Below are 19,814 nucleotides of genomic sequence, written 5' to 3' on the forward strand. Positions count from 1 at the left end.
ATTAATTCCTTAAAAATATCGATCCGCCAAACACTATACACGGTTCCAACCACTCATTTACAAATTAGTTAACCTTCAGACCTAGGAACTTTTTTACTAGTGGTCTATCCCGTATATTTGCGCATATATCAGTGGCGCCATATATTAATTATAATCGTAAATGCGATCATTGTCCCAACTAAAAATATATTCAAAATGACCGCTAACATTGGCGAAGAATTGTTGTCGAGTATTATATCTTAGTCTGTGGTATAAGTACCATTTGGCATAAGATACGAAAACATTTTCGAATGTATTTCTGGTAGATCGTACATTTGCATAGGAAACATTTCCAATTCAAAAGAAAGATAAACCTCGACAAACATATGATTACGGCGTTAAAGCCAACTGTCAAAATTCACTTTAAGCGGAAATTCTGGACAAACCGTTACTCTCCAACCAAAGATGTTGGTAGTAAACAAAAGAGAAAGGTTTTCTCTTTCATTTAAAGCTGTGAACTGTGTGTGGCCTATAACGTTTTGTCAGGAATTTCCTTTCAAAGAGAATTTTGACAGTTGGCTTTTACGCCGTAATCGTATTTTGTCGAGAAATGCTCTAAAAACACACCAAACCATCTGTCAAAATGAGCATTAATTTCGACTTTAATACAGATTCAAGGAAAGTTCAAAAGAAGGAATAAACCGGTCAGACGAAAATATCACAAATTTGCGTGCAAGAATTTTTTGGCATACAAAATCAAAAAACTGCTCATGATTGAAAGAAGGAACCAATCCCTATGATCGGTTAAACCGGTTAAACGAGTGGATAACATGTTTGCTTGCAGAGGCCGCTGCTTTCGACGGCACATCCTCAGCAGCTTAACACCGCATAAGTACCTTGAATTAGGTATGCGCATACCGTCGGCTTAACCACAAATAATGACTAAAAACATTAACTTTTCTGGGGAATGGGGCATTCTGGGGAATGACTTTCTGGGGAATGGAGCATTCTGGATAATGGATTTCTAGGGAATGGTACATTCTGGGAAATGTCTTTCTGGGGAATGGTACATTCTGGGGAATGGCTTTCTGGGAAATGGCTTTCGGGGGAATGGTATACAACCGTACCGATACACAACCATGCACTGCTAGGCCCCATGCAAAACTGACTCAGACATCACTTCGTTAAAAGTTTAATAACTTCTTTTAACAAAGCCGGATTCACTAACAGTCTTCGACAAAGTTGTAGGCAATTAAATGATCTTTCTTATTTTCACTTACTGTGTTAATACGATGCATAGAGTGCCATCTAGCGGCGAAAATGCGAGTTAGTGGGTTTTCTCCATGTAAATTGTCGAAAAATCCCATACAAACTTCAGGCACGTTGGTCCGGTAGCCGATTGTCCGATTTGCTTCAAATTTGGAGCAAGTACTCCTGGTGGGACTAGGAATCGACTCAGGGGTGGGCTGATTGCGTTTTCAAAAATTAATCTTTTTTTCTGGGCACTCTAGGGTCATATCATGCTCGTAGCTTTACCCGTTTCATCTAACATCGTTTCTTTATTTTTTAAATTTTTTGCCCGGTCAAGGGGGGGGAGGGGGTTTACCGTCAGGCTACGTAATTACCAGGCGTATTTAGGGGTTTGTGACGAAATGCTACGATTGGGGAGGGGGGGGGGGGGTGTTAAAAATCACTGAAAAAAATGCTACATTATTTATGAATGATCCCTAACGGAACTAAAACGTTACCATGTTCTGGAATAATCCCGGAGCTTTATTTAATTCATTTTAGCAGTAATGAAAGCATTAGAAACGGTACATTTTATGTTTCACGTGCGGGTAATGTGGGAATGGTTTAGATGACATGACCCAATATCGTAGATGCCAAGGTTTTGGGTACGGAACTAGAAATTGTCATTTAGATTCCAAACGTGACGTTTGACCGGTGAAAGAAACGACATCAAATTTCAAATGCGCTAATTTTCGCGGAATCCATTAATCAAATTTCTTGGCATGTCCCATTCGAGTAAAAACTATAAATTATTTCTTGGGTGCGTTTCGACTTCGTCTCATCAGAAACCGACACTAACTTTTTGTCGGAATAGATTAGTGCCGACTTGACGCAAATCCCTAAAACTTAAACAATGTGTTTCAATCGAACGACTGGTCAAACGTGATTTCCCGTCCGAGCAGAAGTTCTGTTTATGCCGATAAGACACAGTGAAGCCGACACTTATCTTGGCTAGCAGGTCTATGCGATAGCACTATGCTATACCAATAGCATATAATATAGCATAGTAATTATAAATTGTCGTGAGCAGCCAAAGAAGCTAACAAAAAATTACCAACTTTCAACAAAACAGCGTTTTCAACCAATTCAAAATAGAAATACTACTTTTCTACCTATACAAGGATCTTCTATCTCAATTATATAATGCTACAAGTGTGTGTCATCTCGTGCCAGTAGCAGGTAACGCGACAAAAATAACAATGACTACCAGGCCTCTAATTTCATTTCCACACAGACAATGCACACAAGTATTGCGCACTTCGCACCAACCTGGACTCCGCACTTTCAAAGTGCGAGTGATCAAACTGCTACTGAAAACTGCGGGCTGTCAAAACACATGTATTTCAAGTGATAGAGATTGTACTTTCATTGACAGACAAGTCGAACTAACCAGTCTATGAGAAGAATTTAATAGAAAAATAGAAAGTGCGCATTGCGGTTAGAATCCAGTTTTTAGTGCCACAAACAATACCTAACTGTTTTTTTTTCGTTCGCTCTGCACTGGCTCGGAGAGAAGCACACTATATCGTGAACGTTGTCTTTGATGGTTGAAAGTGGACTGCATCTTTAACTTCTGCTGCATCGGACAAAAATAAAAACAGCTTATGACTTTATGACCCCATTGTCGTCCTACCGTTCGACCCAATGCGTTGAATAAAGATGACAGACCAACGACTTCAAATGGGTAAAGTATAGTGATAATAGAAACTTAGTGACAATAGGAATATTACCTACCCCGTTTGATGATTCAGGATTTTCGAAAAATTGTAGCTCGAAATCTTTTGGTTGTATTGAAATCAAGTCTGAGAAGAAGGTGTAAAGAAAATAGCGAATTTTTATAAAAAATACGCACTGAAAAAAATTGCGCTTTCTTTTCGCAAAATCGAACATAAAATCTATTTTGCGATTTGCTTAGATTGTTAGAGTAGTAAGACAACAAATGATGGCTAGAAAAAGATGGAGCGAAATCGAACAGTAAATTTTGCTAAAGAGAATCTTTTCGTATATTTTAGAAATTTAGTGTTTTCATGTAAATACGTGAATTTATACCATAAATATTATTTTTCAAGTTATTTGCAATTAGAAAGCTCATGGGAAGCAACTTCCTAGATGGAACCAGTTTCGAGATATTTTGAATTTATTTTTATTCGTCAGTTTACATACAAATAAAAATGAATACAAAGTTCGACTACATATCCTTAACGTAAGCTGCATCGGAGTTTGAATGCTAAGTTTTTCCCCATTATTCTGGTGAATTTCTGTACTATATTTTACTGTTGTTCGTTGTTAGTTGTTGAGAATCTTATGATGATTTTCAAAAATTGAATGTTTTATGTTTTTGAATAATTTGCAAAGCTCTTTTTATTTGATAGCAATTAAAGAGAAAAGTGTTGGCTAAACCTTCATTAAATTCTCGCGATTGGCTTTCTGGAACTGAAAAATGATGGTATAATTTTACCTAGTCTTTCCCTATAATCGCAATGTTGAATGCATTAATTTTATGGGTGACTAATTCGCCTATCAAAATATAAAATTTAGATAGCACCTCAATGTAGTTATTAAACATGTAACTAATGCTTTTTACAAAAGAAATCGTAAGTGATCGATTAAATGTATGCAACATATCTCGTTTCAGTGCGCCAACTGCAACCGTGAAGCGCTGGCTGAATGTTCGCTGTGCCGGCGGACACCGTACTGTTCGACCTTCTGTCAACGAAAAGACTGGATCACACATCAGAACGAGTGTGTGCGGAGTACGCAGGAAGCTACCCATCAGATCATGCTAATAGTGGACGAAACTCAATAACCTTTAATTTTCTAATTGCGACCGGATCGAGGTGGGAAACGACCAATCGCTTAGATGCTGCTGGTAGACGGTTCTCTGGCGGCTCACTAGTAAACGATGCTAGGGTGTAAATGAAGGGGATCAAATGCTCCGCCGACCAAGCTAGGAAAAAGCGCTGCCTTTTACGGTCGCAATATAGTGAGATGATCAATGGACGCGTTGCGTTGCTGGTCGGAGTAATGGTAATCCTGAAAACTATTTTTATATTTAAATAGTAGAATTCTAAAGTTCTTTTTTGTAAATGTGGAAGTCGGATCGAACTGGATTCACGTATGAGGGAATAACTGGTGGATGCCAAAAAGCATCTTCCCCTGTTCGTAGTAGAACTTTTTTGTTTTTATTTTACTAGGCAAATGCGGAAGTACATATATTTAAAGAGTAAAGTGTGTATTTAAGAACCGAGAAAAGTTTAGAAGAAACTTTATTTAAAAGATATCGGACATGAAGAATAATAAGAGATAACAACTCTTAACTGTTTTTCTTCTGTTTATTGTTTCATTTTTGTTATATCACATCATTGTTTTTAGCTTATGCTAAATTGTTATTGTTATTTTTTTATCGTTTATTTATTTTTCGATTTATTCGAGATATACCAATCTCCGGTTAGAAACATCTAAAAATTGAAAAAAAGAATTCATTGACGCATACATGAGATTGGATACTTGAACTACTCGGTGTATAGTAATAAGGTCCATAATTGAAAATACTCAACATTAGTTTCTAGACCGGATATAGTTTGAAGTTAACATTCAATAGTAGTATCGTGAAGTCACCGATCATTACAATAAGATTATTCACGATAAATTATTATGTTGTGAGCTTCAAAATTGTTCGCGTTCTACTGAACATACATATTCGCGAATCTTCATAAAATCAAAAGCACCGTTTATCGTTTTGTTTTAACGATTTATATAGTTTTTAAATATGGTAAAGCTGTTAATGGTGCTAAAATGCACAAATCTATCATTAAATACCTATTGCATAAATTTCAATTGACTGTCAGTCTCAGTCTACGTTACGACCGACTTAGTTTTCGAACGAATGAGGTTCGATCTAATTTGACTCCCGTTTGATTTTTTTTATTGAGAATGCAAATCACATTTGTTCGAAAAAGCGATCCGTCGTAGCGCAGAATAAGACTGTATGTACTGCAAGCAAATTTGGGTGCTCGTTTTGTGTGCGACAAAGTGCCCCGGCACTTTTCAAATTTCAGTCCATGAAATGCCAGTGTTCCGTTGCAGGCTAGAAATTGATCTATGCTATATTTCACCCTAAGGAGGAAAATTTGGTAAAAACCAAAATTTCTCACTAGGGTGAAAATTTGTTGGTAAAACCAGTCTTTGTACTTGAGGGCACAAATCCTTATTTCATACTCAGTTGCGTTTCGGCTTCGCCTCATCAGAAACCGACACTAACTTATTGTCGGAATAGATTAGCGCCGGCTTGACGCAAATCCCTTAAAACTAAAACACATTTTGTGTTTCAAACAAACGACTGATCAAACGTGATGTCCCGTTCGAGCAGAAGTTCTGTTTATGCCGATGAGACACAATGAAGCCGAAACATGTCTTGGCTTAGCAGGCCTATACGAAAGCACTATGCTATATTTCACCCCAAGGAAGAAAATTTGGTAAAAACCAAAATTTCTCACTTCATAATAATCTAGGCACAAGTGGTTTTGGGAAGAGGGTAAATCGACATGCTGTATCCTTATAAGCTATTGATGATTACGAATGACCATGATAACAAGAGCTAAAAATAACGGACCATATCGTCGCATATGGTTGGAACATTATTCAGATTTTTTCTTAATCTTTCTTTACTTAGTTTAAGAGAAGGCTTGGGAGTCTTTCGGTGATGTTGAGCCGGGGTATTTGTTTATATAATTTATAAACGGTTGAATCTGGATGGTTAGGCAAATCGAGAATCTAAATGATACATGCGATATTCGAATTGACCGCGTCTCTGCTAGTCTTGATAGGTGTCGAAGCTTCAAGTAGCTTTTTACTTACGATGCTGAAAACACTACGAAAAAGGTAATAAAACCACATTGATCGACTCGAGGAAAAGGTATAAGCTCGGTATTAGGGAAAAGGATTTCTAAAATTAGCCATTCTATATAAATCAATCCTAAATTTGTGAGGCTATTTCCTATTAACAGAACTTCTAAAAACCCAGTGTTACGATGTCATATATTCTGTCTTTTACGAGATATGACAATTGCCATTTTGCTGAATGCTCTTTTAAACAATATCTTTGCTATCTTTCAGTTGGATTTATAGAATTGTTGCTCTAGATGAAATGTGAATTGATCTAATCGACCTTTGCTGAGTAAAACATTATTAACAGCCTTGTGGATTTAATTCACCTTTTACAGAAAGGTATGAAGCTTGAGCTTTGGTCCAAGAACGAAACCAGTATGCCAAAAATCAAATTTTGACTAATCTTGTTTCTCGATTTTTTTTTTATCCAGCCTAAACAATCTGATTTCTACTTGGTAAGAAATAATAATAAAAAAGTAAAGCACTATAGTCGTGGATAAATTATTGAATTTATTTCCCAATAAATATGTGCGATAAACAAAGATTCGTTATTTCATGTTAACAACACATTCAATTCAACATGAAGGATTACTGAAAACTGTAACCAAACGATTTTACTTGAGGTAACCATTATGGTAATCTTGTATGGAGATTTTAACTATACACGTTTTTCTTTAAAGGAAACCTTACAGAACCATATGACAACGACTACTATCATTGTGACTTCAATCCAAATCGTTTCGACATATTTTTTTTATAATCCAGCCGAAGCGCTTCAATTCTTTTTTAACATATAATATTATATTATAACCATTCCCTAAATTGTAGCAATAACTCGTATCTTCATTCTATAATTTCATATAATTTTACAGAAAGAAGCATTTATGGTAATATCATAAATAGACCTTAACGTATATGGTTACCATAGCACTTATGATTTTTGTATAATATGGAGGATTCCAGATAAAGTTTTTATTTATGCGGGATATCTATTACCACAGAGAACAGACATATAAGCTGGAACAAACTTTTCCGAAAAACCTATGTAAAAATTTAAATGAAAATCACCATCGCATACAGGTTCGCATGCGTGAGTCACCATTGTATCCAAGTTTGCATACAAGTCCCGTATAGCGATTGCTGGCCGATCGAAGCGCCGGCCAGTGGCAAGTTGTTACTTGCTGTTGTCAGCGACAGTTTTATTTCTTACACAAGTTGAAAACTTTACTTGTATGTCAGTTCTCAGTGCTATTACATATAACCGAGTAGTCAATGTATCCAAAATATGCAGAAAGAAGTAAATGTAAAATTGAAATCGTTCAACTAGACCGCAGGACTTCCAAAAATATAAACGGCAATCGGTAACAATTCTACATATGACGCCATCGATGCTTATTTAAAAAAGTTTAAGTCTTGAAACAGGGTTTAGAGACGAAAATCGCGCTATCTATGAAAAAACAACAATCTCAAATCCATTAAAAATATCCTGTCACGTCACATCCAAAAAGCTTGTCCTGATTATTAAAATTCCAACAAAAAAAATCAACAATGCAATATGAACATCTGTGTTATCTAACTCTACACCTAGTTTGTTTGTTCTTATAAATTTACACAGATTTTAGGTAATTTATGTTTAAACACTTACTGGTTAACAGATACCAAACCCGGAATCAGCATATCTCGTATTTGCTTATTTAGTAGGGGAACGGTGGCTAAGACGGACACCTTACGGTTAAACAGCAAATTCGACTCATCCATGGATGCATTGCTCACAAATTCCACGTAAACCGTGATTTGAGATCATGGTGCATCAATATAAGAATTTATACTAATAAAATTTCAAGCAGAAATTTGTTTAAAATGACTATGAAAAAAGGCCCAAAATCATTTGCGTCATTGCAAAAGTGGTATGGGAAAGATGGACACCTGAGGTGGGTAAGATGAATATGCAGCATTGGTAAAGATGGACATAGGATAAGGGTAGAGTGAGACGCTTCTCGACCAATAAATTTTGTTTTCTGTCAGTACATCACAATGCCCAAAGGTATGCAATTTGACGGCATTCTACTTTGTATTGGCGTAAAAAATATGTCCATCTTTCCCTACCCTACTGTGTCCGTCGTACCCAAAATGATACAGCGCAAATTCGTTAGTTGGGTGACGACTGCGCCCCAACTAGCGAATCGTATCCAGTAATTGGGGCAACTGACAGCTGACAAAAATTACACGGGGCAAACGCTGATTGTTTTCTTTCGATAAAAAACAAACAAATATTTTGCGGTTCGCGAAAGTTGGCTGTTTCATCCCAGACTAAAGTTGATTTTGTGATAAAGTATGTCATTAGTGTGCTTTTCACGATTAATTACTTTTTTCAATAGTTCCTTCACACAACACAGGAAACGGATACGCCGCCAGAAAAAAGCCAATAAAGCGCAAGCATATTACGTTACCACTAGCTAAAAAATCAATTGAGAATGTGATTGAATACATCAGAGGTGATTCCAAAAAGTTAGCAACTAACACACAACGACACAAACTATTTAATTGATGCTGAATGGAAGAAGCGCAACATGTAACACATATATTTCATTAAAAACATTCCGGAATATGAAAAAATAAGTTCAATTGGATCTCAAAGTATGTTTTTAATAGATCTCCACAGAAATCAACCAATGAGCTTCTTGAAATCGATGACGTTCAAACGTCAATCACTTTTTGACTTTCCATTTTGACATAAGAGTGTCTTTTAGTTGGGGCATGTCCCAACCTCAGGTCCCAACTAGCGGACACCCAACTAACGAACACCCCAACTAGTGAACCCCCAATTAACGAAATTGCGCTGTACACATTTTCAAAAAATATGTTTATATTCAGAAAGATTATGTAAAGTTTCTGTATTTTTGGCAATCAAGTGTTAAATACCCTGTACCTCATGCCCACTTAGAAATATTTTTCGAGATCAACGATTTTCAGGTTTTAATCGTTATTTTCTAATACCATTACCATGCTGTCGAAAAAAAACCAAATTATTTTGCTCGTATATCTGATATTTTCCATGCTTCATTATTTCAGTATCTTTCAGAAGCATTTGAAATCTTTTAGAAATATGTATTACCGTTTTTACATTTTTATTTAATTTAGCAGTTTGTGAGAAATGCAAGGTGTCCATTTTACCCACAATGTCAGTATTAGTCGACTTTCCCCTACCAATCAGCCTTATTCTACATTACAACAGCCTGATGATTACTGGTACGAATGCGGTTCGATCGAATCCGACTCCCATTTAATTTTGCTGTCGCTATTGAGATTGTTGTGATTGGAAAAAAAAGCGATCTACGTATTCCAGGGACAACATTATTATAAAACTAAAGTGAACACATGTTTTTTGAAGGGTTTTAATTTATGGTCCACCATTTTAGAATTACACAGTTTTTAGAAATATTTTATCGGGAAAAACTAACATGTTTTAATAATTAGTGACGGTCAAAACTCGTATATCATTATTCGCGCAATCAATTAACTCAAATTTATCTGCAGGGACTCAAATTCGACACCGCTATGTGAAATGCTTATATGCATTTTACAAGTTACGAAACAATCGATTGCTTTCTACCCAGGTGAGCTGCATACAAGACAATCGATTTACCAACTACGCTATGCCCGCCCCCCTAAATTTCAAATTAAAGCCTGTTGAGTGCTCCTGAGCTGTCTTAGGTTTTTTCAGCATTTTTGATTTTTCTAAAGATCCAAATGCAGAAGTTTGGTGATTTATTTTGTACAATTTTTGGATGATAAGAGCGGCAGAGCTGTTAAAACTAAGTAAAAGTGCAATGTTTGGTGTTGTTTATTAGTTTTTCTTCAAAACTGGGTATCTACAATGTTTTAAAAACATAAAAAAATTCAGATGGTTGAGCCAAAATTAGGGGCGTAATGTTATTGAAGATAGTGTATACAGTTGTGATTCGCTGGTTGGGCCACAGCCTCTGTCCAAATAATAAAATTGATTCGCTAGTTGGATCAACCCGAGGACAATTTGACAAATAGTGCTTTTTCATATATGTACCACTGAATTGATGGCGGCGCTAGTATACCTTCTCCATACGAGTACCACGAACAACGAAACGAAATAGTTTCAAGACAAAAACGTGTTTCGTTACGTGTGTTATGAACGCCGTCAATGCAGCAAGAACAACATTTAGAAAAAGCGCGTTCCAAAATGTGGATAAAGAAAACTATTAGAGAATCAATTTATCCGTAACTGGAAACCGTCAGCAAAGTGACTTATGTAATCTTATTATAAATTTAGCTGGAAGTTATTGCCTTTAGCAACCGTCTTTCTTCCTTCCTAAAAATGTTTTTGTTTACTTGTTGTTTGAAGTGTGTAATCGGTAAATCATTGGTGCTTTTTTCTCGAGAAATATAAATGAAACACATTTTGACCAATGAAAGTAAATCACCAAGCTTAACAATTCGTGAACCTATGACATCTTGTGAACCAGTGGCATCTTGTTTCAAATAATTAAGAACGTCATGAATTCTAGTATTTTGTCGGGAATAAAAACAAGATATGTACAATTTTCTACACGTTTAGCAAAATTGGTTTAGATAGAATTTGTGTGCTTTTAACAGAATTCTGGCAGCAAACCGCTAGGTTTAGTAAGAATGCTGCCAGGAATGTACAATTTTGTTCGACTCCTTCCAGAGTTTTGTTCGACTTTTGCAATAATTCTTTCCGGAGGATATTCCGATGGTTTTCGTGCGGATTTCTTCAGAATTTTACTAGGCTCCAGTCTGACAGAAAGATTTCATGTCTCGGGAGATGTTGGTTCGATCACAAAGATTTTCGGAAATTCCAATATAAGTGAAAGTGGCTCGATTTTGAATGTCATCTTCTTGTATTTCCGAAAATCGATTTATTTTATTTTGGATTTTTTAGATTCAAAATGGAATCTATGTTTCTGTTTAGGTATGGTGAAACGAGGCCAGTTTTAATTCGATCTTTGAAATAAATTTGGTGATACAAATGTTTAAATTGTTTAGGGGGACCCGGGCCTATTAAGACAGTGGGGGTAATTCGGGCCCCCTCGATTTGTCAGAAAATAGCAAGACTTTCTGACTATCGTACATATTCGTGGAACCGCTATTCTGAAACATTAATTTCGAAGGCTGAATTTGATTCTTTGTAGAAAGGAGATACTTGTTTCTTTTTTTTTGCGATTCTCAAAACAAAAATCATTATAATGGATTAAAGCAACAAATAAAAGTGAAAAAATAAAAGATAAGTGCTTTGGAAAGCTTGAGACTCCTATTTTATGGAATGATTTTTGCTTGGATGAAAACAGATATTTTCGAGACGCTTGCCACTTTTGTGCGAAATGAGCGTATGGCGCTATTCGGACCCCCCATTTCGGTAAACAACCGTCCAGCGGCTTGCGGTTGCGCACACCATTGCACACGCCACAGCAAAGAAAATACATACGCCGCCAATCGATATCTGTGACATACCAGACTAAGTTTTTGTAAAGCAATATATTTTTTTGCTTCTTAAGGAGTGCCTCTAATAAATATTTTATAGGTAAATATAATTCCATTGCAAAAAAAAATTAAAGAAAAATGACGGCCTGAATTGCCACGTAGGGAGGTCCGAATTACCCCTACATTGTAAAAGGATGGAAAATGTAGAGGTTTGCAAATCGTCGCCTAGCGCTGCCATTGAGTGGTGCAAATGAACCTTTTATATTACCAAAATATAGCTGAGGTTTAAACTAACAATTAGGACCTTTGACCGGAAACTTTTTTCACCTTTTCTATCCACCTAAAAAGGCCATTTGCTTAAGTAGGTCCGAATAGCCCCGGGTTCTCCTATTTCTTACAAATATGGAAAAAAATGGGATGCGCCATTTTCAAATTTTGCTCTATTCGAGCCGCCATAACATCACCAAATCACCACAAAATTAGCTTAAGGCCAGTTTACAGTTCGGAAAACGTGTCACTGAATTAGGGTCCCTATATATTTTAAATGGAGCTCGGGATTTCAAATCCCGTGATGGGAAATAAGTCTACACAAAAATGACAGTTTTCATGAAGTGTTAACCCAACCGCAGTAAACATCACGGGATTGTAAAACTCTCCACACAGAAATCCGGCCGGGAACAATTCAACACAAATTGTTTCCGACAGGGAAAATTGTATTTTTATTAGGTTAAAAATTCAGTGCTAGTTTGATACTGTTGATGTTTTTTAGAAGCAACAGAACTTTTGTTTTGATAGTTTGAAGAGATCTCGGCGGAAAATTTTCCCTGATCAAATTCTGTGACCCATTTCCTGTAAGCTAGTCTATGAGTTCAATATATGGGAGCCGTCAAGTTGTCACCGGGTTGAGTTGGACCGACTGACAAATGACAAAAACTCTCCAAAGAAAACGTTAGTAGCGTAAAAGACTGTAGAAAATAAATTTAACATAAGATTTTGGCGTTTAGATGCTTTTTTATTGAACAATGGTCCAACTAGCGGAGGTCCAACTAAAATGCGGTCCAGTTAAAAGGTGTCTAACCAGTGAATCACGACTGTAGCTACGGCAAATGGGGTATGAGCTGCTCAAGATTTTGTTAAATATAACCTTTTGACATTTTATGCTATTGGGCGAATGCCTTGTTAAAGCCCTCAATAAACAAATTACAATTACAATTTTATGCTGTTCATTAAAAATAACACTGTAACCAAGTCTGTAATACAATATAAAAAGTTGAAGTGTGCTTAGTCCGCATTTTATTTGTCGAAAAACAGAATGAAAGTGATGAAAAATGGCGTTTTCCGTTTGTCTCTAAAAGGTATATCAGAATCGGTTTTTATGAGCATTTGATGATTACGAAAATTAAAAAAAATATGTTGAGCTAGTGGCATGATATGGCGTACATTTGAATGTTAAATTGAATGGCGTAATCAGATTTTGTATATAAGGTTAATTTCCAGGTTAGGTTCCTTAAAATGAAGAAAAATGCAGAAGTTTTATGTGAATGTTGAAAAACTGTTCTTTACGGTCTACACAACATTCCGAAATAGTCAATATTGGAGGCTTTGCATTTTCGTAAAAGTTTACCAACAGAATACAGCGCATCTTCTGATACAACCATTTTGGTGAATAATCTTCCTAGAAGTAATTAAGGAGTATAAACTCTTCAAAACATAATTGGCGTCATTAGCAAAGTATTCTTAGTTTCATAATTGATTGTGCAAAAAATCATCAAATGCTCACTAAGCCCAATCCTGACGCACCAAAAACAAACGGAAAACACCATTTTTCATAATTTTTCTTCTATTTTCCGAAAAACAATATGTGGTCTAAGCACACATGCAACCTGAAGATAGTAAAAATTGCAGCATTCAAATTTCCAGCCTATGTGTATTCTACTTCACTTCGGTTATGTGTTTGACATTACCTACCCATCTTTTTTACCACGTGTTTCATTTGTTTTGAAAAACAAAAATGTGCAAATTTCCCTAACGAATTACAATTCCGTAAAGATAATGTATTCATCTGCATGTACTAATATGCTTACATACAGTGATACATTTTCTAAGAAATCTGAGATAAGACATTTAAGTTACAAACGATTTTGTCTTGCGCGACAATGCAATGTTTTGATTTTAACGATGAATTCAGAAGCAGAAACTACAGCAGCCATTTTAGCTGCCACCTTGCGACTCTTTTCACGATGTTCTTAAGTCAGTGTGCAATCCGACAAAACATTGCCACAACGCAACGCACACAAAGTTATTAACTCGGTCACTTTTACATTTACTTCTTTACTCTTTTTGTATAATATGCTTACTTAAAAAGAACACTTCAAAGTTCATACAAAGTTCTTAATGAACTTTCAAGCTGCTTAAGCTTTAATGGAACTTGAATGCTGCTCCTTTATACGAACTTTTGGTTGCTTGGGAAGAGATTTAAAAATGTTGGCTGTTTGGAATTATTTATTTTGAAACATAAAAAATCGTGAGAACCTTGCTTCAAACTCCTCTCATATATTCTTATTAACAGCTTATGAAACAATATTCGAAGATCCCAATAGATTTGCGTATGTTAACAACGATGTTCTTAACAGAAATGGGAAGGTTTATAATTTTTGAAGCACGACAAAAAAGGACTTTTGTCTTCAGCGCCATACATGATGATAATGAACCAGCGACATTTTGGTAATATTGTTCTCTACAAATCTCTATAGAGATATACAGATGTATTTAATATAATTAATAGCCGGGTACGTGATTTTTGAAATTTTCAAGCACAATTCTTTTGTTTTTTTCTCCAATAAAATATTTTTGGGTTTTGCTGACAGGGTAAAGCATAAACTAAATCCCTGTAAAGGTACAACATAAGTTCACTTCAGTATTATAATTAAAATGTTCTTCGTATGAATGCGATCCATTGTAATGCAGAATAAGGATGAATATATTGTGTAAAGGATATATAATTTGCATTTGAGGATCAGCAAATAATTGGAGCAAAAACAATTCTCCAATTCCTTTAGCAAGAGAATTGCAAAACATACGTTTAATCAATGTATTTAAAAACTAGCAACTATTGCGGTTGACGAAATTTTCTAAAAAATCGAATTTAGTGAATAATTGTGTATAACAGAATAATTGATAAAGGAATAAATTACGAATTAAAATCAATGAATAAAATTACCAAATTTATATGTGAAATCATGAAAATAGCAAAGAAGCTTGATAAAAATCCTTATAATGAAAAGATAAACCGAGGGAATAGATGTACGTAAACTAAATATACATTTCTGTGTAATAAACTGATTTTAAGTTGTAATTCATCCGAAATTTGCCCAGTATTTCAGGTGTCACTTGTCAATTGTTCAATATTGCTTTGGAAGAAGTGAGTACAATTGAATGGTTGGAGTCCAAAAGGGGCCAAACCACATTTTTTTCCGAAAACGACATAGTTGCATTTTTGATAACTCTAAGTAATCGACGTGCACTGCCATTAAAGAAATTTGAAAATAATTTTTATATTTTTGCTATTAACAACCAAAGTTGAACATGCAGGTAACACCAGTACTAACTGGCGTCCAAAAGGGGGCCCATATTATAGGCTCGAATCAAGGCTGGATGTTGTTGGCTCGAATCAAAACTTGTCGAAAGTAAACAAAGTTCATTTCATATCGTCAAACTGGCGCCCAGGTGGTGAAATCAACGGGGTGCTGGAGCGTTGCCAAAAAAATTTTATTTCCAGATTAAATTTTACTAAACTTCCCAGCTTAACTCAACCGGAATGCTGGCTGCTTCTAATTCGTATTCCGGCTCCGGTGACACAACCGATTCAAGTTAGAATGTTTAAGGGCGGTTATGCGGCTAAGCCGCATTTCGATGCGGCTTAGCCGCATAACCGAGGCCTAGGAACTGAAGCGGCGCAAAGCCGCTGAGGATCCGCCGGGCGAGGTGGCCACCGACCGGCCGTCGGAAGCAAGCGAACCTGTGATCCACTCGTTTGCCCGGCTTACTCAAACATAGGGGCTATCCCTAGTTTAAGTCCGACTGAGCGGTAGCGAAGTCGGACAGCACGCGCAAAAGCGATGTGGCGTAGCCACATTGGGTGGTGGACACAAAATAAAATTGGCAACGCTAGCAAAATGTAAACACAAATGAACACTCCGGATGAACCTATCGTCAATTGGCATTTCGACGAGTTTTGATTCGAGCCAATAATATGGGCCCCGAATCAAAACTCGTCGAAATGTCAATTGACGATAGGTTCATCCGGAGTGTTCATTTGTGTTTTCATTTTGCTAGCGTTGCCAATTTTATTTTGTGTCCACCACCTAATCTACGCCACATCGGTTTTGCGCGTGCTAGGGATAGCCCCTGTTTTAGTAAGCCGGGCAAACGAGTGGATGACAGGTTCGCTTGCTTCCGACGGCGGGTCGGCAACCACCTCGCCCGGCGGATCCTCAGCGGTTTTGCGCCGCTTCGGTTCCTAGCCCTCGGTTATGCGGCTAAGCCGCATCGAAATGGTACCCCTTAAATAGAGGTTATTGAAGGGTATCGGATGGTTAACTTTAACTAGAATCGGTTTTGTCACTGGAGTCGGAATACGAATTAGAAGCAGCTAACATTCCGGCTGAGCTTATCTGGAAAGTATCCTAAAATTTAATCTGGGAAATAAAAAATTTCTGGCATCGCTCCAGCACCCCGTTGAATTCTAACGATTTCGCCACCTGGGAGCAAGTTTGACGCTATGAAATAAACTTTGTTTACTTTCGACAAATTTTGATTCGAGCCAACAACATCCAGCCCTAACTGGCGTCCAAAAGGAGCTAACCCCACATTGAGTAGGCGTCTTCGGAAAAGTTACTGTATGTCGCTTATGGCCGATTTCTTCACCCTCGCTCAACGCTTAAGCCAGGTTTAAACGTACTGGTGAACCCAGCCCCCTGTCAAGGACGACGTCTCTGTACAGCCAGCATCACTGCCATGAAAATCAAAACATTGATTTTGAATCGAATGCTTAAAAGCTGTAATTATTTACTAAATGTTGATTTTCTGAATAAGATGGTATTAAATCATCCCACAAGATGCAAAACGTCATGTGGAATGCTTGAATATCGCGTATAGTGGTGAAGATAATTCTTTGTTTGGGGCTTTATAGCTATAATGCCCCATACATGTAGGTCGCTGTCAAACTCCATATGATGTTATAGGGTTGCCAGGAGGCTGGGTGAACCTAGTTAAAAAGTTAAGCGAGGGTGAAGAAATCAGTGTGCTTGCTGAATTCCTAAAATCTCCTGAAGCACTCACACGAACCTGCTGTTTTAACATTGCGCCGAGGACTTGAATACCACAAGTCGAAAACTTAAGAAAAACCTGTTTTAATCCACCTAGAGGTGCAATTGTGCCTTTCTCATTTCTCCAAACTATGATTTAATAGCTGGTTCGTACAATATAACTTTATGGAAATGTCTTTCATTCTTATTACACTTGGTAAGTATATATAAGAGCACCTTTTTGCATTCATCGCGGTATCGGTTTGAATCGGAGTTTTCTATATGATCGACCTCCACAACCCGTAACTCCGGTGCTGGAAGTCGGATGGAGATGGAATTTAATATCAGTTTCTGGGGACGCAACACCTTTCATTTGAGACTAAGTTGAGCAAATCTAGCCATTTTCGAGAAACCAATATAACCGTTATTCTGACTTTGGATGCTTCCGGATCCGTCGATGGTGGCCAGTGTGGCCAAAGAGACTTTGAATGACTGTTGGGGACCTAGATCTACAAATTCAACAGTTGTGTTTACATTTTGGAAAAAAAATCACCTTTTTACATTCATCGCAGAATTCGTTAGAATCGGGATTTGCTGCGTGATCGTACGTATCACCCTGTAATTCAGGAACCAGAACTCGGATCCACACAAAATTCAACAGCAGCTGATGGACCTTTCATTTAAAATTAAGTTTGTCAAAATCGGTTCAGAAAATTCCGAGAAACCGATTTGGAAAAATCAACAAATTTTGTTTTGTAACCATACTCTTCAACTCGTAATTCGGAACAAGATGTCGGTTGAAAATGAAATTCAATAGCAACCTATGGAAATATTATACCTTTCATTTGAATCTTAGTTTGTAAAAATCGGTTCAGCCATCTCCGAGTAACCGATGTGGACATTTTGTTAACAAATCCGCACATACACACACATACATACACAAATACACATACACACATATATACATACACACATACATACACACAGATATTTTGCGATCTCGGCGAACTGAGTCGAATGTTATATGAGACTCGGCCCTTCGGGCCTCGGTTAGAAAGTCGGTTTTTGGAGCAATTGCATAACCTTTCTATATAAGAAAGGCAAAAGAATAATATTCAATTAGCTTAATAAGCATGAGTTCAATATTATCTTCATGTGATTATAATTTGCAAAGGTTGGTGGAATGCGTTTGAACGTGTAGCGAATGGGGGTTTAGTAGAGTGGGTGTGGAGGATGCGTCAGAAATCCTTCATCTTATTTCGGTATACGGGGTGGATGAAGGAAATCTGGGCGTGAGGGTGATCCAAGAAGAGGGGAGTGACGAAGGAGGGAGGTGTAAGGGCAAGGTGTTTGGAAGGGGCGGCTACGCAATACTCAACTGCATATTTTGCCTTCCATTTGAGACTTGGTTTGAGAAAATCGGTTCAGTCGTCACCGATGAACCGATGTGACTTTAATTGTGGAATATGCCCGGAATTCCGGACTTCCGGAATCGTCGATAGTGGACAATATATTCGAAGAATGTTTGATTGGCAATCAGTGATCTAGATCTACGATTAGAAGTAATTTGGTGACCATTTCAATAGTTTTTAGCATCTGAGGTATTACGATTGTACCGATTTATATGGGAAATTCCAGTGTATCCTTACTAACACCCCTGTAACTCCGGAAGCAAGAGTCAGAACCGAATGAAATTCAGCAGCAGTCAATGGCATTACTGTATCTTTCATTTGAAATTAAGTTCGTAAAAATCGGTAGAGAATTCGTTGTGGAATGGGTGTGATATTAGCTTAGGAACTTGGCGGGTTCCCCGAGGGCGTCATGAACCGTCATAGGTGGCCAATGTGGTCAAAGCTGCTTTGATTGATCATTAGTGATCCAGACCCGCAAACTAGAGTAATGTTACATCAATTTTAATATGTTTTACATCATTTGAACATTATGGTGGTACCAGTTTATATGGGAATTTGCTGTGTGACCGCACTCTTCAACCCGTAACTCCGGAACCGGAAGTCGGATCAACTAAAAATTCAATAGCAGCTTATGGGAGCGTTATACCTTTCAAATGAAACTAAGTTTGCGAAAATCGGTTCAGCCATCTCTGAGAAAATTGTGTGAGTTTAAATGACACACACACATACACACACACACATACATACACACACACACAGACATTTGCCGATCTCGACGAACTGAATCGAATGGTGTATGATACTCGGCCCTCCGGGCCTCGGTTAAAAAGTCGATTTTTACAGTGATTGCATAGCCTTTCTTTATATGAGAAAGGCAAAAAGATGGGTGGGTAATTTCAGAGACATAACCGGAGTGAAGTAGAATACACTTTAGACTGGTTATACAAATGCTACAATTTTGACTATCTTCTGATAGGTTGTATTAAAAGCATATATTTCGTTATTTCTAATGGAAATACCGAAATATCGATACACGTACATCGAAATCTAAAATATTCGAACATATTTATCTATATGATAATCCTAAAAAGAGCATTTAATGAATGTTATTGTAAATTGCAGTGAAGCCAATTTTCATCAAAATTGACACTCATCACCAAATCAAAACTGATAGTAATCCATGGTTTCGATGCATGAATATGTATACAGACGAAAACCTTCCATGGTAACCTATTTTCAAGTTGCAAACAAATCAGCATCGATGGAATGCGTAACCAAGTACGCTTGTTTGCATTCCCTCCATTCATTCATTCCGCTTGACCATTTTTCAATCTGAGTATGCTTCACTATGTTCGATTCTTATCAATTCAGAAGTGAGGCACGAGATCCATAATATTTTTCGAATTCAATCGAAGTGATTGAGACTGTTTTGGCGCTCTAATGCATAAAAAGGGCATTTGAAACC

At 37.0% G+C, this 19,814-nt stretch overlaps 1 protein-coding gene across 1 annotated transcript in view; it reads left to right on the forward strand.

Annotated features, from left to right (window-relative positions):
- LOC131686691 (deformed epidermal autoregulatory factor 1-like) overlaps positions 1 to 14,969 on the forward strand; it is a 33,897-nt gene extending 18,928 nt beyond the window's left edge. Inside the window, exon 5 of the mRNA XM_058970586.1 lies at positions 3,905 to 14,969. Within this exon, the coding sequence (XP_058826569.1) occupies positions 3,905 to 4,075 (171 nt within the window). The 3' untranslated portion in view covers positions 4,076 to 14,969. The remainder of the gene's footprint in view (positions 1 to 3,904) is intronic.
- Positions 14,970 to 19,814: the final 4,845 nt, after the last annotated feature.

Source organism: Topomyia yanbarensis, chromosome 3, assembly GCF_030247195.1.
Source record: "Topomyia yanbarensis strain Yona2022 chromosome 3, ASM3024719v1, whole genome shotgun sequence".
In the NCBI taxonomy this organism is placed as follows: Eukaryota; Metazoa; Arthropoda; class Insecta; order Diptera; family Culicidae; genus Topomyia; species Topomyia yanbarensis.